The sequence below is a fragment of the Balaenoptera musculus genome, chromosome 4, assembly GCF_009873245.2.
Source record: "Balaenoptera musculus isolate JJ_BM4_2016_0621 chromosome 4, mBalMus1.pri.v3, whole genome shotgun sequence".
Lineage (NCBI taxonomy): Eukaryota > Metazoa > Chordata > Mammalia > Artiodactyla > Balaenopteridae > Balaenoptera > Balaenoptera musculus.
The window spans coordinates 96,626,579-96,651,648 of record NC_045788.1 but is presented as its reverse complement, the minus strand read 5'-3'; the positions used below and the strand labels follow the sequence as shown (position 1 = coordinate 96,651,648).

Sequence of the window (25,070 nt, the reverse complement as noted above, 5' to 3'; positions counted from 1 at the left end):
GATTTTGTGGTTATTTATTACACAGCAACAGCTGACTGATACACCCACCAAAGATAGCTTTGTTAAAATTAAGATTTGGAGCCAGTCATACATACCTTTGAATCTGGGCTTCCCAAGAGGATCAGTTTCTCTTGTTGGACTTGAGCTAAAGTCAGTCATATTACCTGAGAATGGAAGATACAATGAAAAATAGTAAAACTATAAATATTTAATACATATGCCTCCTAGTCAATTCCTTGCAATTTGATTTCAATTATTATTATTATTACTATACATATTATCCACACTAAAAGGCCTTTAATTGTGTCCTGCTGGTGCCCTTCAGTGTAATAAATAATGGTTCAAAGATTACAACCAAGTAGCTAATACTCATTAATAAATTAAGATATGCATAATTAGTAATGACATGTGATTTAGTAAGAAGCATTGGGTAATCTAGATCTTTTTAGGAAGACTTTCCTAAAGATCTTGGGAACTTCCTTCTATGTCTGCAAAGGGAAGGAGCACATTCTATAATAAAACGTTAGAAATAAGTATAACTTTTAAATTAAAAAATTCATAGCAATCATAAAATTGAGTAAAATAGATGATCCAGAACTGGGACTCTTTTTTCCCTAGTTTGAAATCCTTTAGTACTTCGTAGCTAAGCGTCCAGTGGGAAGTGACTGATATACTAACCAAGATCTTCTCCTGAGGCAGGAGCTGTTGGTTGCTTTTTATCTGTCTCTGTTCTCTCCATGGGGGCTTCAGTAGGCCTGAGTGTTGCCCTCATGGGTGGGGACGTTACTCGACCTGATGAAATGATTCCTGTAATGTAGAGCCAAAGGATTCAGGCTTTATAGGGAACCCTGCTGAGTTCCCCATTTATTTACTCAATAAATATTTATCAGCGCTTACCGTGTGGCTTGGCACTATATGCCAGGATTAGAGAGAAAATAAGACCTGGTGTCCTTGATCGGGAGAGATGTGTGAGCCAAATTATACTGAAGCATTATAGATATTGTGAAAGCATGGGATAAGGTCTCAGAGAGGACAAGTCTATGGGGAAAGATGATGAGTGCTGGGTGGGAGGAGGGCAGGAATGCCTTCCCAGAGGATGTACCAATAAAGAGGAGAAGTGACCAGTAGGTAAGACTGGGAGCTGTATTCTAGTCAGAGGTTGCAGGAAGAACCAGGTCAGGGAAGCATGAAATCACGTGGCGTGTTGAATTTGAAGGAATGAGAGCCAAGAGTGCCAGGAGCAGTGAGAGCAGAGTACGGGGGGGCCGGGAAGGGCAGTTCATGAAGGCCCTTGCATACCATGGATTTAGGTATTATTTTTAGGTGATAAGGACCCGTTAAAAGATTTCCCCTAGGGAAGTAACATGATCAGCTGAGGAGAGGGTGAACAGTTAAGTTGCAAGGCTGGTGGCAGACAGAGAAATCAAGAGACTAAAGCAGTTGCGTAGGCAAGGGCAGAGGAGGTGAACAATGTAAGAAGCAGTGAGACTGGATGGAAGGGGTTTTACATGAGAAATGTCAAGGGGATGGAGTGGCCTGACTGCAGATTAATTGGCAGGCATGGGAGATGGCTGGGGAAGAAGAAGAAGTTTCTAAGGTAATGTCTGTGATTCTGGCCTGTAGCTAGAACAGTGTCACTCTGAGATGCTATATTCAACAATGTCTCCTCCACTCTAAAAACACCTATAGTTCTCCCAAACAGGATGCATCCCAAGGTCTAGGCAAGTATGGGTAGAATAGAGTGGAGGCTAGATTAGGTTTTATAGTCCTCCTGGGAAAAGGAATCATTCTCAGACAATAGAGAGTCAAGGGGTACAAGACCGACCCAAGGACTGTGGCCCAGCACAGAATCACAGATGAGCCATTCAGATGGGCTGCTGGGCCAGCCCCTGCAGACTTATGCTCCTGGTCCTGGTGGGAGTAGGCCCCAATGAGAGGGTGAGTGAAAACCATGAGACACTGCACTGCAGCCCGAAGGAGCTTTTTAGAGGGTGCAGAGCAGCATTTATCCCGGCAAGGAGAGCGGGACTGAGAGGCCTCGGCAGATCTGGAGATAGGGGACAGGTGGAGATGCCTCGTAGTAGCCTAAGACTGTTCTCAGAGGCACATGTGCAAGAAGGCTTGTGTTCAGAGGACTCCCAGGACATTGAGTTGATTTCCTGAATTCCGTACGCGCTTTCTGTGACGGTCATCAGGCCAAATCTGTATAACTGACCTCATTTGTGTTTGGTTCTTCAGTGTAGTCATTTCTTTTGAGTTAGAGGTGGAAAGCACAGGGCAGGGAGGGCACCAGAGTTAATCTCAGAAGTGGGATGTGTTTATACCATCCCACAGGCTGGGTGAGTTATACCAAAGCTACACTTATTGATGGCAGTGAGCAAGGTTTCATATGGCAGGAACCAAGGCCGTGGAGGTGCAGCTGAAGACACACAGCCTTGTAGGGGAGCTCTGGGGTGGGAGGTTCCCCTAACTCTTCCATGGGGGAAACTGAGGCGTCACTTTCAGTCTGAACTAAAAGCTACAGAAGCTCAAGTCACAGCTGCCCCAGGTTACAATTAATGAGGAAAACCTGGTCTCCTCACTGGGGCCATGTCCCTAGGCCTGGACCCAGGAAGGCACCATCAGCATGGATGAGAGGTTGATTCCTCCTTCAGCTGATGGGAAAAACAATCTAGAGGCCACTGTCCCCTTGCTACATCGTGAAAGCTTCTCCATCACCACACCCTCCTTCATCCTGTGAAAAGAGTGACAGCCATTCTCTTTCTCAGAAATCCTTATCAGTTTCATCTTTCACAGCTGTCCTTAACACTGTTATCCTGATTCTGACTACAGAATATTTAGGAAGTAGAGATGAAGGAAGAGGGAGGAAAAATGGGAACATGATCTGATCTGCTGGCAGGTCCACTGGAAGAAACTTTAAGAAAAGTGAGGTGAATCTTTCCTCTGAACTGCATTCACTGATTCTTAATTTCACTCATATATTCACTCAGTGATTACTGGATTCACTCAATGAGCACTGGATTTGGTTCTGGGAATTCAGAGAAAATGTCATCTGTCATCAAAGAGCTCATGATATAGGAGGGGAAGACAAGTACACAAACAAATAGGTATAAAACAATGGTTTGCTCTAACAGAGGTATGTTTCAAGGAAAAGTAGAACAGAGAGGCAATGCTAGGTCTATTTTGGGCAGCTAGAGAAGGCTTCTTCAAGACAAGGATGAAGTACAAGTATCCCAGGTGACTCGGAGTGGTCATTCTATGGGAAGAAGACAACACATACCCTAGGATAGAGGCATGTGAGCAAGCTGAGAGGCAGCTTGACTTCTAAATTATATTCCTGCCTTGCTGCACAGGCTAGACCTGCTCAGTCACCCTGAGTATTCCAGTTCCCAATCTTTCCCCTTGCACTGTAATACTGGGGTCAGCATGAAGGCTGGGGGACAGGGGAGCTATCAATTAGATGTAAAGGATTCTATCTCAAGAGACAGGATGATGAGTGGACGACATTTTCCATTACACCTGGTGGGTTGGCAGCACAAAACATCTCATCCAAAATAATCCACTTTTTGAAGAACCTGTGATAGCTTCTGTCTCAGCACCAAGCACACAGCATCTAAGAAGCAAACTGGCCTAGATGGACACGGATGGTTGCTTTCACCCCACCCACCCAGAATCAGGATATGAGTCCTCAAAACTATAATTTACAGTCTGGTCTTTGGGGCCAAAACAGGCACATGTCACACACACCAAGGGCTCGTCCATTGCTTGAGCTATCACACCAAGAAGGGCTTGCGTTTGGCCAGTGAAATCAAGGAGGGAGAAGGAAGGTATGTGATTGACGTACCTGCGCTTCCTGGCTTTCCGGTGACATTATTTGGTGGTAAAGGCTTTCTTCGTGGGGGCGTGGGTCTAGGTGGCAAGGGTGGGCGAAGAATGCCTGGGATTGTAGCTAGGAGATTATATTACAGATAAAGTGGTCATAAGGATTCACTCCATAAAAATCACGGATTTAAAAAAAATATAATGTTTGACAAGTAGCAGTTGGATGAGAGAGAATAGATTCTATACAAAAGTGCCTGCAATACTTTCTGATATTCTTCTAAATTAGTGCTCGTAATGTACCCAGGGATAATGAAGCACATTTGTGTATGGGGAAAATATTCTCTAATTATAGATGAAAATATAGCAGTGCATCTGCCCTTTGAAAGGAAAAGTAGAACATAGATGTATAGAACTTATCATCTTTAGTTTCCTATATAGACTCAACAGTAGCATTTCTGCGTCTCATTATCTCCAATTACCTTTGATTTGCAGGCTACAATTCTTACACCATTTTAGCTTTGAGTTGGTAAAGCATATAATTTCTCCTTTAGTAGGTGTTCCACCCCATCCTCCAACTCTATTATTTAATTATAATTAAACAAGCACTTTCAGAACTTCTCAAAAGATTACAACAAAATAGCCCTGATGGCAGAAGCAATAAGCCTGTGGCCGTGGAGAGCAGAGTCACCACACAAGGGCACCTGGCCAGGGAGCTGTAAGTGAGAGGCAAAGTTTCACATCCACTCTGCTCTCTCACCCACCCATGAGCCCTGGTGCAAGGCTGCCAGCCCAGAGGAAAGGAACGTTTTTCTAAATGGTTTGCCTGAAGGGCAAAGGGAAGAGACACCTTTTTTTTTTTTTTTTTTAATTTTTATTTATTTATTTATTTATTTTTGGCTGTGTTGGGTCCTCGCTTCTGTGCGAGGGCTTTCTCCAGTTGCGGCAAGCGGGGGCCACTCTTCATCGCGGTGCGCGGGCCTCTCACTGTCGCGGCCTCTCTTGTTGCGGAGCACAGGCTCCAGACGCGCAGGCTCAGTAATTTTGGCTCACGGGCCCAGTTGCTCCACGGCATGTGGGATCTTCCCAGACCAGGGCTCGAACCCGTGTCCCCTGCACTGGCAGGAAGATTCTCAACCACTGCGCCGCCAGGGAAGCCCGAGACACCTTTTTATAATCTGCACAAAGGCGGACGAGGCTCGAGGTACCTGGAGCAGCCCACCTTAACCCAAATTTTCTTTTAAGTCTTGTGTTATAGCTTAAAAATTCATCTCTTTCTTTGCATAATATGTTGGTTTAAAAATCTTCAAGTAGGGGCTTCCCGGGTGGCGCAGTGGTTGAGAACCTGCCTGCCAATGCAGGGGACACGGGTTCGAGCCCTGGTCTGGGAAGATCCCACATGCCGCGGAGCAACTAGGCCCGTGAGCCACAGCTACTGAGCCTGCGCGTCTGGAGCCTGTGCTCCGCAACAAGAGAGGCCGCGATGGTGAGAGGCCCGCGCACCGCGATGAAGAGTGGTCCCCACTTGCCGCAACTAGAAAAAGCCCTCGCACAGAAACGAAGACCCAACACAGCCAAAAATAAATAAATTAATCAAAAAAAAAAAGTATATAAAAAAATCTTCAAGTAAAATTGACAATCCAGGAAAATGCCCTGTGGCTTTAAGTACTTCCTGGGACATTAGGAATTGTGCAGGTGCGTGCATGTGTGTGTGCATGTACTGCAGGGCGGGAGGGAGAGTGAGTGGTGACGATAGAATATAGATCTCTAACCCAGACATTAATACATCAAAGTAGATTTCACAGCATCCTTTTAAAAGCACAGAGTTCTTATTCAATGCAAAGATATTATCGCTTCATAATTTTGGCCTATTATATAGAGCACAGCCTCAAATTAGAAACATAAATCATTTCAGGCAAAAGGATATTATAATAAATTACACAAGAACAAAACTTGTATAGGATGAAAGCTAGAATCTACCGTTACGCTTCAGCATTTGTCCACTGTGGCCCCTCAGAACATTATCTAAAGTAATTATTAAATCAGTGCCTCGTTACAGGTTCTTATTAATATTCAATTTGTGCATAAAGCACTTTTTATTTTCCCGAAGATAATATTTTGGTATGTTTATCTAGCAATACCCCGGTACTGTTAGCATGGTTCTGGTGCTTTGGGGACGGTGAGGATGTTACTTTTTTTTTGCTGCAGCACATGTCACTTGCAGTTACAAGTTTCGGAGCAGAGCTGAGTGAGGGAGTCAGCATTTTATTCCTTACCTGGTTTTTTTGTGGAGTGAGAAGAGTCCACTGACACATTTCTATCAGCACCGGATGGCAGTGGTGCTTGCTTGACCCCTGTGAGCAGAGAGGATGACAGAATAAATAGATAGCAAAAATGTGGTAAATATTCTTCACAGAAACTTTTTGTGCTCAGACAGTTTGATTGGCTTCTCCCATCTGCATATAGGAAAAAACACTTAAAGCCCTACTGCATTCATTAGTTGTGATTTTTTCTCTGAAGAGTTAGTGTTTGATTGCAGAACGTGGTTTTGCCTTAATTTTCTACGATGCCCACCCCGCACTGCCTGCCTGGGTGATATTGTTTTGCCAGGAGTAGTTCATCTACAGTGATTGGCTATTTTTTTTGTTTGTTTTTTTGCCAATATTCATGGGCAAATTTTGTGGTTTTTAAAAAAATTTTCTCCAACTCCTCTACCCCAATGAAAACCCTTCAAATTCCAGTGTGTTTGGGTTTGTACTTAATGAATTGACTTTAAAAATATTTTTTGAGAGTTCTTGGCTAGAAGGCTGGTTAGGCCACAGACTGGATCTTTGCTTTTGAGATTTGTAAATTAGGCCTGGGCACGCCTAGAATTCCAAATTGCTGTTTGGAAGAAACTGACCTGAAAATTACTTTGCGCGCTATTTTATCTCTTAAGTCCCTCAGACACAATCTGGTGATAGGGTTTTGGGTAGCAATCCTAAGGGTAGAGGGAACCAATTTAGTTTTTGTCCTGCTTTTTAAAAATTATTATTCTTTTACATTATAAAATAATCTTCCCTGATGTGGCCGGCAGTCTTCATCAAGAAATAATAGGAACAGACGTTTTTTCGAATCTCAAAAGTAAATATTATCTTAGATATAATGGCTCATCCTAAAAAGAGAATCCATACTCTGAAGACCTGACTATAATTCACCGATTAAAAAATAAGAATAAACATTGAATTAATATACTAGTTAGTATATTAACAAGGACAAGCACAAGAACAACCCTGTTTTGAGTTCCAGGACTCTGTAGGGACATTATACACCCAGTCTCATTTAATGTGTAGGCAGATATATTAAGTATACAACAGAAGCTGATATTTTCACATTAATTTATGAAATTATTATAACTATAATGGGCATTAATCAGCATTATAATATTAACTTATTAGTATTATTAACAGATATAATAATTATGATTAACATTAATTTATGAAACCTAATATTACAATCCCACACCCTCTGCTATTTGAATAAGAGATAACATATAAAATCAAGGTGAATGTTTGTATGTAGCCATGAATCAACTGCTGTTTATTTGTGGTAGGAAAAAAATGTTTCTGTGGTCACTGACTATTTTGTTGCTCATCCCACAGGCATTGTGAGAACAAATAGCTCATTAGTCTTCTTCCTGTGCCCTCCTCTTAGTGGTAATGGCGGTGGGAAATGACTCATTCGGGTGGTTACTCTGTCCATGGCTTAAGGGAATGCAAAGTGCTTTCACTTGTGTCTCTGGGATAACCTGGCTTGCTGAGATCTGATTTACCACTATTTTTCGAGGGTAAAACTGTATTATATCCTCTAGAAGCTTAGTAGGCTATGTGTGCCTTCAGTAGATCCTTCTTCATAGCCTTTCTCCAAATCTTTCCACCCTTAAAAAAAACAAAGTATTTTGATCCAGTACTGCACAAGCACCTTACATATTCATGATGTGATTTGATCCATACAGCTCTTCTGGGTGGGAGATACCACCCGGGTCTCACAGATGAGGAAACCCAAGGCAAGGGGAGAGTAAGCACTTGCCCAAAGACTCACAGCTGAAGTGGAGGCATTCACACCCATGTGTGCCCAGCTTAAGCCCATCTCTTAAGCTATAATTGGGATAGTACAGAGTGCTTTTTCTTGTCATCTTCTTCTCTCTGTTAAAGAGAAAACCACAGGCCCAAAATGGCATCACCTGTGCTAAAGCCCATGGTACCAAGCCTAGACTTAAAACCTGACTTAACTGCAGTTTTGACCTTCCCCAGAAATGTAATCTCAATCAACCAGTCTGGAATTCTCTGGTCAGCACCACACCCTTCATCCCCCAGAGGAAGAAGAGGCAATCTACATAAAACCCATGCAATTCCCTCCTACCCAAAAAGAAGTTGTCCTGGCCTAAAAATAGTATTTTCTTTTCTATTGCTAATAGTTCCCTTGCCCCACCCTTCTTCCTATAAAAAAACCCTTCCATTTTGTACAACCCTTCAGAGTGCCCTTCTGGGCGCTAGATGGGATGCTGCCTGATTCATAAATTGTTGAATAAAGCCAATTAAATCTTCAAATTTACTTGGTTGAATTTTGTTTTTTAACACTTCTCTTACTCTTCACAATGACTCTGACTTTAGCCCTCAAGTCCTATACTTTTTCTTTTGGGTGGTTTGAAGTGCCACCACTGGGTAAGGGCTAAACAGCCATGGTTGGCAAGCATGTGTCATTCAGCCATGCCACTGGTGTGTGGGACTCAGAAATACAAGGATGACATGGTTTCCCAACCAGGCACATGCAAATCCAACAAGTCACAGGCTGGTGAAATGGAGATCTAGGAGAGAATACAAAAGTCTGCAGGATTACTTTATGAATAAGATCAAACATGTAAACATCCCTGGCCTCTTTTCCAGTTATGGGAGAAATCAGCAGAAATGAGCCATTTTCTGTCACTTTCTGTATAGGCAGAGATGGAAGCATCATACTGTTACGATTCTTATAGGTTAAGTACCCAAATCAATAGAATGTCAGCTGCTAAACTGGACTTTGTCCAGCCTTTAGAAACAGAGAAAAGTCAGTAGTGGATGAGAATGTTGGTAAGAACCCAGCAGAAGGCAGCTGTGGGACGCAGGGAAACAGCATTGAACTGGGGACAGGAGACTGAACTCCAGTTCTGGCCTTGGTTCCACCTAGCTGTGGTTTGCATGTCAGCCAGGAGTAGTATGAGCACGGGACCTGGAGACCAGTGAACTTCTGTGGCCCTGAAATGAGGAGAGCAAATAAATGCCAAAGGTAGCAGAGAGGCAATGGGAGGGCAAAGGAGAAGCCAATAAGAGCTACTGCAGAGAAAGAATCCTCAGGAATTGGCAATCAGCCCGTCTGGCCCAGGCTGTGACCTGAATTCTTTTTCCCTCAGGCAGGATTAATCTACTATTTTCTAAAGGGCAGAGTTGGCTCTGGAAGAACCAAGACTTCAGCTTCAGTGTGAACACCCATTGCCATATGGGACTTCTCCAAAAATATCTGGATTTACACAGTTCACTCTTTAGCAATTTATTGTCAAAAATGAAGTAAGGATTTGGGTATTTTTCACCATGGCAACAGAAACTTTGCAAACAAACACAGTAAACTGGGAATCAATTTCCAAATGTATCAGAGACTATTCCCTGTGACCAAAAGGAGTGGTATTTATGGATGATTGGTTTCCTCACCCTTGTCTCCAAATCTTAGCGCCTGGCTAAAATGTCAGGGCTGAAGAGCCAGCAGACTGAAAGATTTCGCCACAGCTCAGACAGACACATTCCTCACCTTGGAGGGGTCTAGGTTCTGGTCGTCAGGCACACTCCTTGTGGGGTCAGTGAAGTGTGGATTCCTCATTAGGAGAAGACGGAGTAGAGAAAGGAGTTTGGGGTTCAGGTATCTAACATATCTGCCAAACCACATGTGCCAAGGTGGTTTGCAAACTACATTTTGCCTGGCACATAATGGGCTTTCAATAAATGTCAGTGGAATGAAAGAATCGTTGCACAACTCAGCAGCTTCCTTCCATAGGGAGAAAGTTGGAGAGATTGTCTAGCACAGAATGGGCAAATTTTTTCTGTCAAGGGTTAGACAGTAAATATTTTCAGCTCTGTGGGCCATACTGTCTCTGTCACAACTATTCAATTCTGCCACTGCATTGTGAAAGCAAGCCATGTTTCTATAGAACTTTATTTACAAAAAAAAAGGCAGTGAGCTGGGTTTGGTCTGTGGGATTGTACTTTGTGCAATCCCCTTGGTCTAGGGCATGCTGTTGCATCTCTGGAGTCAGATCTCAAGTTGGTTATAACATGTAGAACATATCAATTAAGCTGAGACACATCTCTGGAAACCCTGAAAAAGCAGACTGCTGGAAAAATGACCTACCTAAAATTTCATTCTCTGAAGGCTACTTTCTAACTTTAAGGTGGAGAAATATTTATACATATACATGTGAAATAAACATAAAGCAGGGTAAATATCTATAATGATGCTGTAAATTAAGAAACTTGGCTCAAGATAATTTAAAGATTCCTGGGGTTTATGGAATCATTGCAAGAATTGTATAGAGGCCCAAAGAATCAAGGGCCATAGTTTTGAGGCCTCAGAATCTTTCTTTTTTAGTGTTCCAAAGCCACAACATTAAGTGGCCTAAGACCATGAAGAATATGTCCTATAAATCCTAAACACATCCTTTTATCAACTGATTTTTTTATATGTAAAAGATCTGTGCTGAAAACTTCAGCAAGAAAGACTATAGGAAAATATATGTGAGATGGATAAGAAACATACATATTATGGGTGAAATGTCAAAGTCGGATAAGGAATCAGTTAACACAAAAATGGTGTCTCATTAAGACTCAATAGAGGTTAGAAGTGAGTATGAATGAGATAGTAGGACTGGGTCAGAGAAGAAAGAAAAGAAACTTGATGTGAATATCTGCATTTCTATAAACAAGTTAGATCAAAACTATGCACAGTCTAAGTAAGGTGGACTCATGTAAGTCTACAACCTGAAGAGAACAGATTTAAAAACATTCTTTTTCTCAACAATTTCTCAAGACACTATTTCCCAGGCAAATACTTCAAGAGCTGTTAAATTTTTCTTTCATAATATGCTACACAATGGCATCTGTAATTTGCGATTTTTATACCATTACTTCTTTTCTTGCCTTATTGCACTGGCTTAACACTCCACTCCTATTTTCAACGGAAGGGGTAAAAGTAGGAATTCTTGCTTATGTTCTTGATGTTAGAAGAAAAACATTTAAACTTTCACTGTGAAATAGGATGGTAGCTGTAGGTTTTTCACAGATGCCCTTTATCAGAGTGAGGAAAATTCCTTCTATTCCTAGTTTTCAGAGAGTTTCCATCATGAATGGTTTTTGAATTTTGTCTAATGGTTGATTTTTTTTTATTTATTGAGATGATCACATGATGTTTTCCTTTGCTCTGTTAATGTGGTAAATTACACTAATTTGTTTGAATGTTAAGCCAATCTTGCATTCCTGAGGTAAATATCATTTGGTTGTTATATGTTGTGGTAGACAAGGAGATGTACCACCCATATGTCCAATCAAGGCTGTCTCAGCTGAGGCTGACCCTGAAGGATATGACAGTGGGATACTGTCTGTTGACTTCATTCCCTTCAGGTAGGCAGCAAGTCCTTCCCTGAAGGGGGATCCCAATAGACAGACATCAGAACATAGAACATGTGCAACACATTTTGATTGGGGATGGTAGTGGAGCAAGGAAAGGGGAAACAATGAGCTCAGCTTTGTTTACCTGTGCCTATCAACCTATTTCTTTTCTTTTTTTAAAATAAATTTTATTTATTTATTTATTTTTGGCTGTGTTGGGTCTTCATTGCTGTGTGTGTGCTTTCTCTAGTTGCTGCGAGCGGGGGCTACTCTTCATTGTGATGTGTGGACTTCTCATTGAGGTGGCTTCTCTTGTTGTGGAGCACAGGCTCTAGGCATGCGGGCTTCAGTAGTTGTGTCACATGGGCTCAGTAGTTGTGGCTCGCATGCTCTAGAGTGCAGGCTCAGTAGTTGTGGCGCACGGGCTTAGTTGCTCTGCGGCATGTGGGATCTTCCTGGACCAGGGCTTGAACTCATGTCTGCTGCGTTGGCAGGTGGATTCTTAACCACTGCACCACCAGGGAAGCCCCACATTTTACATTTAGATCTATGATCCACCTTGAGTTCCTTTTTGTTTAGGTAGAGGAGTTGTTTTTTTGTTTGTTTGTTTGGTTGGTTTTTGTTTTGTTTTTGCATACAGATATCCAGTTTTTCCAGCACCATCTGTTGAAAACACTTTCATTTCTCTGTTGAACTGCCTTTGTACCTTTGCCCCACATCATTTCACCATAATTGTGTGAGTCTATTTGGTTGATGGTGCTGTTTAGATCTCTATTCTTGCTAATATACTGTCTGCTCATTTTTTAAAAATTAATTAATTAATTAATTAATTTTTGGCTGCCTTGGGTCTTCATTGCTGTGCGTAGGCTTTCTCTAGTCACCGCAAGCAGGGGCTACTCTGCAGTGTGGTGCGTGGGCTTCTCATTGTGATGGTGGCTTCCCTTTTTGCAGAGCACGGGCTCTAGGTGTGCAGGCTTTAGTAGTTGTGGCGTGCGGGCTCAGTAGTCCATCAATCTATTTCTACCAGCAACCAACTAATTAAACTGAAGAAGTCCTGGTAAGAGATCATCCTTTCAAAGCTAAGTTAGGTGAGTTATTACAAAGTTGACTTTATCTACACAAGAGGGTAACAGATGTCAGTTTGTATTACAAGTGGCTCTGGAAAAAATATTTATATTGCTGATAAACTAAAATATAATAATGCTCTGTTTTCCCTCCAAAAGACAGAATTTTCCTTGTGAGAATCAATGCATGATTATACTGAAGGTTAATGGCTTTCAAGTTTGATCATAGCTACTTGTTCTTTGTTTTGTTGACATAAATACTTTCTTCTATTTTTACTTAGGCAAACTCCAGGGAATTATTTTGAATATTAAGAAGGTGGCTCTGTTTAGAGCCAGACTGTTTACGTCAATCTGAGACACTATGAACTGCCTAATCCCACTTGGGAAAAATAAAAGGAGCAGCTGAGCATAAATAGATATTGGAATGCTTTCTTGCTTTTCATGAGTCAGGAATTTATACTATCTGCCTCATTAATTGAAGGGAAGTGAATTCCTAGAACTTCAGATATTGTAATAACCGAGTACAAGAACACATACTTAAAAAAAAATCTAAATCGTTTTTAGACTGAATACATGCCTTCAGGTAGTATTCACATCTCTTTCTCATTAGGGAATAATTATGGGTTGATTTTATATATACATATTAAATAAACTGTAATTTTTATGCTTTTTTACATAAGCAGGCACAAGATTTGCACTATTTAAAAAATATTTCAAGGGAACAATGCAATCCCATATTAAGGCATTTAATAACCACCATTTATCCACTTGGTGAGTTGAGTGTTTGAACTTTTATCAGATCATTGTCCTATTTATCTGTATGATGCCCCATAGACCAGACTGGATTAGGGCAATGTCATTGAATCAAACTGAATGATCTGGAAACACTGATATGCTTGTAACCAGGGTGATCATTTGCTAACTGCTCTTCTCATTTAAATGTCATATTCCAGGTGGCTAACAGATCTGAGTGTTTTAAAAAAATTTCAATGGTACTTGTGAAATTATAAACTGGAAAACGAACTGATAACAGTCTCAAAGACCAAACCTGTATATAGAAAGTGTTTTGAAATTAGGGAAACAGCTATTTTGATATTTTAATTCAATAATTCATATTCAGGATATTTTTAAGAATCAAGACTATATATTGTAGCTGTAGCTGATTTAGTGGACTAGGCTGAGAAAAGTGAAAAACTATTTTTTAATCTTTTCAGAGACATTTGAAATTTTTTTGTTGTTGTTGAAATTTTGACTTCGGAATGAATCACAAGTTTCAATTCTATGAACTTCCAAAACTGGCTGTACTAACAAAACTGGTAAAAAAGGAATTGAAATGTGCATTCAACAAAGTCATAAAAATTGAATGAAAACATTTAGAGTTTAATAGGATCAAAAGGAAATAAATTTGTGATCATTACCTGTTCCCATTCCATTCCCTTTGGGCATTGTACTGGGTTTGGGTCTACTAGGTCTTGTAGTTGTCCTATTCAGAACTACAATAAAGTGGGAAATAAATAGTTTAGACATTTTTAATTGAAAATTTGTAGCCACGGAAAATAAAAGTTTCCAGAGAATTGGAAGTCATTTAACTGGGCAATAAAAATATGATGACTTACCAAAAACTATTGTTCAGAATATAGAAATCACAAGTCTGGTATAAAAATCATAGACTTGAATTTGAGACCTGAGTATGTACTCTGAGACTTGAAAAAAATAGAGGGAATTTATATTTCTAAGTGGGAACTAGCTGGCTTCATTTATAAGCACTAGATACATTCCAAAATGGAACTGAAGAAAGATCAGGACTACATATGCCGAAAGAAAACCCAAAACTTGATGTGTATTTATTTGTCAAGGCCTCCTAACACATAAGTTGGTGGTCCTTTTGGAGGAGTCTCTAGGTACATATGCTCCCTCATAATCTTGGCCCAAGTCCACCGTTAAACACAGAACTATGATAAAACCATTGAAATTTCTCTCCTACTCTGTTGAGAGTCATAATATTACAAAAACATTGAAGTCAGCTGTTTTATCTTCCATTAAGCAGAGTTTTCAAGGAAAAGCACTAAGTGTATTGCGATTAAGAGAGTGAGTTCTGAAGCCAGACTGCTTGCCTTCGAATCCACTTCCTAGCCCTTCTTAAGCCTTAGCTTCCTCAGCCTTACCTCACAGGATGCATGGTTAGCACACCGTCACTGTTAGCCATTATTGTTACTGTTTCCTTATTTTGTAGAAAGGTTTAATATAACCAGCCACACGTTCAATTCTCAACAGTTATCATGATACAAAAATCACATGGAGTCGGAGGATTATTCCAAAAAATATGGGTTCCTCCATAAATCAAAGAAAAATGTATTTGTTCTTTCTTCCATGTGCCTGGAGAGATGTTCACTGGGAATGTTAGCTTATAAGCCATTTTTGTCATTTAGAACTTTAAAACTTCTTAGACTCACAGAGGAGAAAAGGGACAGAAGACACCAGAGTCTCTGGTCCAACTTGTACGTTAGCATAGGAGTGATTTATATGGACCCAATCAACCCCCAAGTTAACTTTTCACTAACAAGCTCCAGTGAGGGAGATCCTAAATCCTTTGGTGAGTTTAGTAGATTTAAAGTATTTTCTGGGAATTCCCTAGCAGTCCAGTGGTTAGGGCTCAGCACTTTCACTGCTGGGGCCCAAGTTCGATCCCTGGTAAGGGAACTAAGTTCCTGCAAGACGCATGTCGTGGTCAAAAATAAAAAAGTATTTTCCAGTTTATTATCACTTTACTTTGATGTTTACAACCTGTAAAATGTGTTTTGTTTTGTTTTTTTTAATCTGAAAGAATCAAGTAAAAATATTCTCCCAGAACAAGAGCCTTTTATAATGGAAGAGGTCTTTTCTTAAAAGATAACATTTGAAACATGTAATATATCATAGCTAATGCTAATGCTATCTCTATAACTGCCATGGAAAACTGAAGGAGGGAAAAGTATGTGTGATTTATGCAAAAATACTATTTAAAAAATGCTTTTATATTTTTAAGCTTCCGTGGTGGTCTCCAAATCTGATTATCCTTAAAAATCTCAGTCAAGTCTTGCCACTTCCATGGATTCATTATTTCCTTTCTACTTACCCACAAGGATCAGAATTTTGTATGTAATTTATTTCAGTTTAAGGATATATAGCCTTCATTTGGTATATTTGGCTGTTTCAATATTTTTTTTTTTTGGCAGTGCAATGCAGCATGTGGGATCCTAGTTGCCTGACCAGAGATTGAACCCATGCCCCCTGCAGTGGAAGTGTGGAGTTTTTTTTTTTTTTTAATTTTATTTATTTATTTATTTATTTTTGGCTGTGTTGTGTCCTCGTCTCTGTGCGAGGGCTCTCCCCAGCTGCGGCAAGTGGGGGCCACTCTTCATCGCGGTGCGCGGGCCTCTCACCATCGCGGCCTCTCCCGCTGCAAAGCACAGGCTCCAGACGCGCAGGCCCAGCAGCCGTGGCTCACGGGCCCAGTTGCTCCGCGGCATGCGGGATCTTCCCAGACCAGGGCTCGAACCCGTGTCCCCTGCATTGGCAGGCGGACTCCCAACCACTGCGCCACCAGGGAAGCCCGGAAGTGTGGAGTTTTAACCACTGGACCGCCAGGGAATTCCTCAATACATTTTATATCTTCTCAGATATGCTGATTATTTAGGTCATCAGAAAGAGAAACAACTTACCAGGTCTGATGTGTGGTTTGTCGGGTGTTCTGGGCTTCACAGGAGTTGTATACAATCTGTGCGGTGCTGAAACAGAGGAAACGTTTCACATTTAATAACCAGCACTCCTGAGCTCAATAAATGGAGATTTAGTACTCTACAGACCAACAACTTGTACACTTTGCATGGAAGTATAAAGAATATTCTTAAATCTCCAGGTATGCATTACAGCATTGATGCTAAAGGAAAATAAAGCAAGTGAAAATATTCATGACTGGAAATTAAAGATGCACATAGTCAAAGTGAGGTAGGTCATTGGTAATGTGTGTTAAGGATTAGTCATCATTTAGTCCATGTTTTTCAGGGGCATTTATTTCACCACATGGTTGCTTAATATGGTAAACATATAAGCCAACCATCTACCCCTCCATCTATCCATGTGTCTGTCCATCTGTCCATCAACCCATCCATCCATCCATCCATTCACATCTCTCAATTAGGAAGTCACTGTGAAACATTATTTTGCCAAAGAAGACAAATAATATTAAAGGCAGAAAGAAAAATATTTTTAGGTATGTAAGAAGAAAAGAGTAGAAACATGTGGTCTGTATCTAAATGTCTTAGCTCATGAACCCTGAAGTGAATAAATACTCACTTAGTGCCATCCATTAAAACTTTAGGGATGAGAGAAAATGACCTCTGGTGTCCTGCCCATCAAGAGAGGGTGAGCAAAGATCAAGAACTCAGACAGCCCTGGGACCAACATGCCACCTTGTTACTTCCTGCTCCTGTTATCCAGGGCCTGGCACAGTGAGGACCATTAATGAAGAGTTGTCAAATACATTAAAAAAAATTAGTGACTATTGTAAGCAGGCAAATTCATGAGAAACTCAGCTGAAATATTTTTGCTCCCTAAGCTCTTAAAGTGTGCATCTATCCTGGGATGTGTCTATCCTTGCCTTCCCTCCTCTGCCACCCTTGACACACCACGTTGCCTCCTGCCACCAACTTTCTTGGTAATGCTTTAGCTAAGACTGGAAAAAATTTTCTTGCAAACTTTGTTAAGTAGATTATACCATTTCAGTGATTTTCTTCACATCTTGAATGGGTATTTATGTAACCATAAATCAGCAAATGCCTTGCCTACCACATTAAAAAAAATATACCTGCAAAACAGATTATAATGTAGCTCATTTATAAACTTCCAACACGAAGACTGATGAGTAGAATTTTGCCATACTCAGGCCAAAACCAGCAGACACATACTGAAATTCTCTGTAGGTTTAATGTGGGCCTTTCAAAGTGTAATAACTAGAGTGAACAGAGGTACTGATTTATTTAAAAATAATCAATTCTCACATGCCCTAAAATGTGTGATGATGATTTGCAAATGTTTTTCTTCAATTTTCTTTGAGAGTGGTAGGATTCCCTGTCAGTTGAACATATTTCAGCTTTCTTGTTAATTTCTTCAATGTTAGATTGCTTTTGCTTAAAGAAATATAAGAATCATGGCTCTTATTAGTATCATTCTAGAACACATATGAATTTTAAAACTTTAGAAAAGAAACAGAGCAGAATACAGAAATAATCAGCACTACATTCATTATTTCAAAGCCACAGGATCACAATTTTGGTTTTATTTTTTCTACAGTCTTTACTTAAATCTTGAAAGAACTTTTTATAAAGGAGCTGAAATATAAATTACGTTTGGGCTGTGAGTTATTCACATAGCTCATCACCAGGTAACACATGGCCTTGAGAAAACTGCTTGAGGGTTTCAATTTTAAGTTAAAAAAAAAAAAAAGACAATGGTGCATTGTGAGAATGTAACATTGTAAATAACATCTCCACATAGTTTTTGGTGACTAATAATAAAAATAATTTTAAAAGATGGCTTCATATCTAAAGAGTTTTATAAAAATCATTTAAAAAGAACACTAAAAATACTTGACAAAGATAACATCAAAAATAGACAAACAAGGATTATAGGAGAAATACCTTGAAGGACCTTTGTTTTGCCCAGTATAGGGAGAGGGGAAGAAGGGTACAACCTTCCCTGGGTGGCATAAGGATCAGGGGGCTGAAATAAGTAAAATAATCAAAATGGCCCCAGAATGCCTCTGGCCAAGTGGATTTCTACCATGGGTTGATATGAGAGGGGCAAAGGAGAGAAGCTTGAATAGGTCAGGGTTTAGGTTATAGCTGCAGGGAATTATCTCAGCAGACAAAGAAGCAAGAATGGCACAGAGAAAATGTGCCAGAGATCCTACTAGTAGGTTCATGCTGTAGGCTTTAGGCACTAAGTTTCTTTGGAGCACTTGGGCCCCACTGCTGAGGGCTTGGAGACCAAAAAGCCACAAGGTCCTGGTACATGCGTGGGTGGAGTATGAAGACCAAGAGAAACAATTTCACCCCTACAGCATCTCTCAAATTGTTGTGTGCTGTCTTGCGCATCTGATGCCTACTATTAGAAACAAAACACAACACAACAAAAATAATACAGTAGGTTGACCTCCTTGTCCATAGAGCTCAGGCACGCGTTTATGAGGGTTGGGTCAGAGGGTGACCCTAGGACACACAGTGTGCTGTTACTAAAGTTGACCCTATACTCCCAAGAAGGGTTACTGGCCTGGACCAGGTTGGAAATGCATTTCTGGTGAGCCCACTTTAAAGAGTCTTGGCATGAGTCTAGAAAAGTGTGAATCCCAGAGCTGCACAAGTTAGGCTCAAGCTAAGGATCCTCAGAACATAAGAAAGTAATTAAAATACAGTACATTATATAAATATGTTAAGACAATTCATAGAATGATATCAAATCCTGGATATACATCCAATCAACTGTGAAACTCATCTAATAAAACCATGTTCTAGAAGCAATTTGATAAAAATATTGATACTCCCATTAAAGTAAGAAAAAGCAAAAACAAGAAAAGAACAGGTCTATGATTTTTATCCTCAATTCTGAAATCTACAAAGCTTTAAAAAGCTGAAATCTTTTTCTCATTTGGCAATACAACCTGAGCTGAATAGAGTATTTACCCTGCTTATTGTAAATATTTATATGTTTTGCTGTAAAAACATCAATGTGTTTGATTATGAGAATCCAGCTATCTTCTTTCAAGCCAGACATTAAAGAGGTTTGCAAAAACATTAAAAAATAAACATATAAAAATCAGGATGTGGTATGGACATAATAGGATTGAACATCTGCTGTTAATGGCTGAAGCTATTAATGAGGGTATGGGAGGACTGTCATTATACTGGCTCCTTACTTCTGTGTATATTTTTTAAATAAATAAAAGTTAATAAGTAGAAAGGTAATAAATAAATAATAAAATAAACATTTAAACCATTATAAAAATTAAATGAAACAAGTTCAAAATATTTAGAAAATTTACAGGAACTGTCCTGTACCATAGAGAGTATTGTCAGTCATGTTTATTTAGAACAAGTACTGATCCGCTTATTATAAAATATACCTTAAAATTAGATTTATTTTATTATCATTTCCTCTTATTGCTTTGTTTCTTCCACAGATCTCCCTCCCCAATTATAACTGACAACTGAGTACAATAAATTTGTCTTACAACTCTTTAAAAATTATTTGCTCTTGCTTTTTGGGCTTTCTCCCATATGCTAGAGGTAGACATGGGCAAAAGAGGGTGATTAAGGGGAAAAAAAGAAAAAAAAAAACACGAAAATACTAGAAATCTGCAACTGGTTACAATCCAAGTAGGACAGAAAGATATAAAAAGGAAAGACTACCGAGAGCATGAAGATGTGAGAGACAGCTCTGTGCAGGTGAGTTAACTTCCCAAAAAGTAGAAGGAAAAAATATAAGGAGACCCCAGAACAAAGCTTCTTGGATGTTTTAATATTAATTCATCATTAAAAATTGATTGTTCTTGTTACTAGTTTCCTTTCTCAGGCCACAATACCAACACATTCATCAAGTTTGGGAGATGGGACAGAGGGAGAAAAAGAGAGAGAGAAAGGAGGAGGAGGAAGGAGAAGGAGGAAGGTAATAAAGATTCTTATTTATCAGATGTGGAAAATGAGGCAAAAGAAGGTCAAGCAAGGAAAAAAAATGGGAGCTCTCTTTCTTAGTCATCAGCATGAAGCAGTCAACCATACATTCAAAAGCACAGCTCTAACTAAAGAAATTGTCTTTCCTACATTCAACTGGTATTCATACAAATATTCCTATTTGGCTGATGTCTTGTACTTATGAAATGAAAAAACTTAACTCACTGTGATGAAAAATTACATTCTTAAAAGAAAATTTTCTTCCTGCTTAAAAAAGAAGGAAAAATTACTATCCAGAGGTGGGGAAATAGCATTACCCTGAGTTGTCTTTGCCAATTCAGTTGTTCGTGGAAACTTAGTTGTGAAGAGTTCTTGGGTGGATTGGTCTGTTTCTGCTGGGGGAAACACAGTAAGATGGATGGCTTTAAATGATTATCATTATGAATGGGTCAAAAAAAAAAACAAAAACAAACCCTACTCTTTTCTATCCCGTGCAGTGATAAAAGGGTAAATTGCATTAATAACTATGCCCAATAACCATCATATGTCAAAGATAATGGTATATTTTAATAACTCTCATTTATTATATTTACTGTCTTCTTGCACTATTATTTTAATGATTATTATAAGGATTTCAAAAGCTTTTAGTTCAGGACCATTGTTTCATGATACTGGGCACGGCTATATTCTTGCATATGCCTCCTAACTGTCTTTATGTATTATTGCCTTCATGTTTCCTCCCTATTTCATGAGCTCCACAAATTATTTAGGTAAGCTGGAAAAAAAATAGATCATAGAAAATAATGTGTGTTCACACCATAGAAGAATAAATATCCTATTTATCTCATGTGAAAATCAAAGTTTGTTTATTGACATACCGGTGCATTATTCCTGACAAAATAAAAATAAGTATGGCAATACTCCCAGTCCCGTATTATCTTGAAATCATTACAACATCATACCGACATAGCAAATTACACTGTTCACTTTGTTACATACTGGATCCAAGGAAATACTTGGTGCAAATAATATGTTGTCATCTTATTTTCTGCCTGTTTTATAATCTGAATTCTGCTCATAAGAGAGATTCTTGTGATAGTTGGCCCAGTAAACTGAGATACATTAAAAAAAAACAGGGAGTGGAATTTAGATAATTAGCACATCCAGCAGTGGTTCTTGATAAGTACTTTTGACTTTGCCATCATGGGTAATGTTGACTTTGAGGGCCTAGGCTACAATAGATGAGTATTTGGTAATTAGGATACATTTGCTCATTCAGTTTAAAATTTTTTCCTTTGAAAAGGATTCCATTTTAAAACGTGATCAGTAACTTCATTTCAGCAGACACACACAAAGGATGGGTTTATCTGAAAACGGATGAAGGGAGGAAAATAAAGCCACTGATTTAAACAGCCACGTGGGATATAGCATGGACAGGGCAGAGGAGCCAACAAACACAAGCTGGGAACTCTTGTTTTCCAGTTCATCTTCAGCCAAGTGTCAGGCAAAATGGGTTTTTCCACACGGTGAAGACATTGATGCTGAACTCTTCGAAAGCCTGGCCAGCTCATTCCAACCAACCTTACTGACTCATTCATGCATCTGTGCTCCTCCAGGCTGCCTGCGTGCTCATCAGGTTAGTCTGGCTGCCATTCTCTACCCTGTGTCTCTTCCTTATCTGTCTTTAACCTGACAGAACCTTTCACACCTTTAACTTCAACTCTCATTCCAACTGGAAGACCCGGCATACATGTCACCTCCTCTGTGAAGCCTTCCCTGATACCCCCAGGTAGTTTCCTTGTTCAGCATGTTGCTCATTTCTCTATGAATTCATTGTATTGTATAACATGGGGGTGAATTCCAGGAGCTCTGGTGACTGAGTATGTGGGTTCCAATTTGGCTCTGACGTTAGCTGTATGGCTTAACCAGATTTTTAAATCTTTCTGTGCCTCAATTTTCTAAGCTGTAAAATGGGGCAAGTAATAGAAACTACCTCACAAAGTTGTTACGTGCCTTAAATTTAAAAATACGTGTAGAACACTGGGTAGCACAGAGGAAGCACAGCTACTGCTAAATCCTGTCTTCATATTAGATGGCGAGCTCTCCAGGGTAACCTTTAAAACAGTTTTATTTTGGAATTCCTATTGCTTGGCATTGCAGTTAGCCCCCAAAAGATATTCAAATAGTAGATGAAATTTTTCTTCCCAAATGCAGTTCCAAACATGGAAAAAGCCACAAAAGAGTATAGCATTGATATACATTGGGAAGATTCTTTTTTAAAAAAATAATTGGAATTTTGTCAAGATGTTTCAAAATATTCTCATTTTACATTAGAAATCAGCATAAATATTAGAAGGACACATATACAGTTAATGTAAAAGAATCAAGCGAAATGGGTATTTTTTTATAATGATAAAAAGAGACCCTCTGTTGTTTGGAAATCCATGAACACAAATGTACATATGGGTACTTTAAGGGCAATTCCTAAAATGTTAAGTCCTCATTGGACTGAAATATTAAAACAAAATTTACCCAGAATGGTTTGTAGTTCCTCTTGACTAGAACTTGGTGAAATCATAGGAATGAAATGGCTGCCTCGTGTCTCTAAAGGAGCTGAAAAGACAAGTACCAAGGTTGTCAATCTTTAGATTCAAAAGCCAGCACCCGGCCAGAATAATATTACATGAGATTCCTTTATTTGAAATAGAAAAACGGAAAACATTAAGTGAGTCAGGAAGAAGAAAGTTAAGTGTGCATAGAACATTCAGGAAGATGATTGTGGAACATTAGAATAATGGTTCTCAACAGTTTTTTCCACCAGGATAGATAATAAATGACTTTCAGTGCTTGACACGCTCTATGACCACATCTGGTTAAGATGGGTGTGGGTGAGACATGGTCCTTGGTCTGTCAGCTGCAGCTCTCCTATCCAAGAGAGCACACAGGATTACAACAGGAGAGAGAATATCATCACTGTAGCAAGCATCTGGAGTCTGCTCAAGTTTATTTTTAAAAATACACTGGTGGCAAACTTTAGTATTTTGACCAATATTAATAATAATTACTTGCCAGCATCTTCCACAGCATGCTAATGGGTTATAACACCACAGCTGAGAACCACTAAACCAGCAGAAAAAGTTAACTAGGTGGGCATGAGTAAGATGGAATCATTATGAACACAGAGACAAATGAGCTAGGTGAGAATGGGCTCGGTAGTGAGCTGTCTTAAGTTGGTCTTCAGAGCAAATCTTTAGAACAGTGAAACCATTGCCTTTCTATTTTGGAAAGAGTCAAAATAATGAGAATGAAACATTGAAGAGGACTGAGGACAGATGATGTTTCAATGTGATCATTTGAGAAAGACCTGCAATCTTGATGGCAGCCAGGAAAATAATTAGAGTGGGTCAAATGGGAAAACCATTACCTAGTGTTGTCTCTGGCAGATCAATTCTAAAGGTAACAGGTTGCAGAACTAGGCCAAAAGCAAACCAAAGAAATATATTTATGAGAATTACTACCTGGTGAAGTAAACCCAGTTTCTGTGTCTCTACAATGCACCCATTTGAACATTTAAACATTCTCTTAGAATCATAATAAATACGAGAAAAATTCTATACCTTAGGTGACACCCAGGGAACTTAGTTCAACTAAAACTTTAAAGTTTTCGTTCACTGCCACTATAAGGAAAATTTGATTAGGCACCCATATTTTTAACTTAAAAGTATACCCACATTTGGAATGTAGCTATATTTACATTCTGAAAGAAGGTGAAAATGGTTGGCTCAGGTAATAATTATGTCTTATAACTTTAGCATGATTTTCTATTCAACAAAAATACTTTCAGGGAAAATAAACTAATTATACACTATTCTCTCATGGGGAAAAAATTGTCAAGCAGATTGTATGATTAAATCTCCCCAAAAGAAATACACATTTTCTATCCATAATTTTCTCTGAACTTCTTCCACATCACAATCATTCCAAAAATATATTTACCTCAAGAATATTTTTCAAAAAATACACTTCCTAACTGGGAAAATAAAACAATTCATTTACCAGGTTCGCTCTGAGAGTCTTCGGTGTCTGGTTTATGGGGAAGGAGCACATCTCTTGGAACTGAAAGAAAAAGATTATAAAACACTGTGAACTCTAAATGTCATACCTGGAGTGAAACTTAACCCATAGACCTAAAACCCTGGGAAGCATGAATGAAGCAAAGATGTTTTCACAATGGCTAAAGGGCTAGGCCAAGAAGAGGACCATCTTTCTGAAATGGAAAAATGTCACTGTGTAGGAAAAGTTCTAATGGCAGTAAAACAAAGTTGGTCACAGGTCATTTTGAAGATTCTGTTGAGGGAAAAAAAGGAAGAAAAAACTAATGTAATTAAACACAAGGAGGTAGGTCTCCCTCAAGTTGTCTTCAAAGTAATAGGTCAGTTTTTGTCTGAAGTGGTTAGCTGCCATTTGATATTCCTGCTAAAATTCCACTGACAACAATTGAAAATACATTATCTTAAAGAAATGGCCTGCATATTGAGGAAAACAGCAAGAAAGGCAAAACTCTTGAATATCTAAGGGAAGAACAAAGTTTTATTCTAAAAGGCACTAACAGTTATTATGGGGAGAAAATAAAGCAGAAAGAATCAGTCACTCATTAGAAGATACCAAATGTAAAGTTTATGAGAGTGCTCGTTACATAGTAAATGTTAGATAAATGTTGCCATTTTTGTCATTCTTAGTGACATGGCTTCCAGTATAATAGGTACTAAGTATAGGTATTAGGGCCTCCTGACATATGAGAACATGAAAAC

At 39.2% G+C, this 25,070-nt stretch overlaps 1 protein-coding gene across 11 annotated transcripts in view; it reads right to left on the bottom strand.

Moving 5' to 3' along the window:
- LOC118894889 (ABI family member 3 binding protein) overlaps positions 1 to 25,070 on the bottom strand; it is a 260,700-nt gene that overhangs the window by 37,606 nt on the left and 198,024 nt on the right. For 6 of the 11 annotated variants that reach the window (XM_036851584.1, XM_036851585.1, XM_036851587.1 and 3 more), the window contains 10 exons: positions 24,316 to 24,375; positions 23,684 to 23,731; positions 22,792 to 22,872; positions 20,577 to 20,654; positions 16,255 to 16,320; positions 13,972 to 14,046; positions 6,096 to 6,173; positions 3,845 to 3,949; positions 679 to 807; positions 96 to 164 (listed from right to left, as the gene is read on the bottom strand). In XM_036851584.1, the coding sequence (XP_036707479.1) occupies positions 96 to 164; positions 679 to 807; positions 3,845 to 3,949; positions 6,096 to 6,173; positions 13,972 to 14,046; positions 16,255 to 16,320; positions 20,577 to 20,654; positions 22,792 to 22,872; positions 23,684 to 23,731; positions 24,316 to 24,375 (789 nt within the window). The remainder of the gene's footprint in view (positions 1 to 95; positions 165 to 678; positions 808 to 3,844; positions 3,950 to 6,095; positions 6,174 to 13,971; positions 14,047 to 16,254; positions 16,321 to 20,576; positions 20,655 to 22,791; positions 22,873 to 23,683; positions 23,732 to 24,315; positions 24,376 to 25,070) is intronic. The other 5 variants (XM_036851588.1, XM_036851594.1, XM_036851592.1 and 2 more) reach the window with 2 other exon arrangements.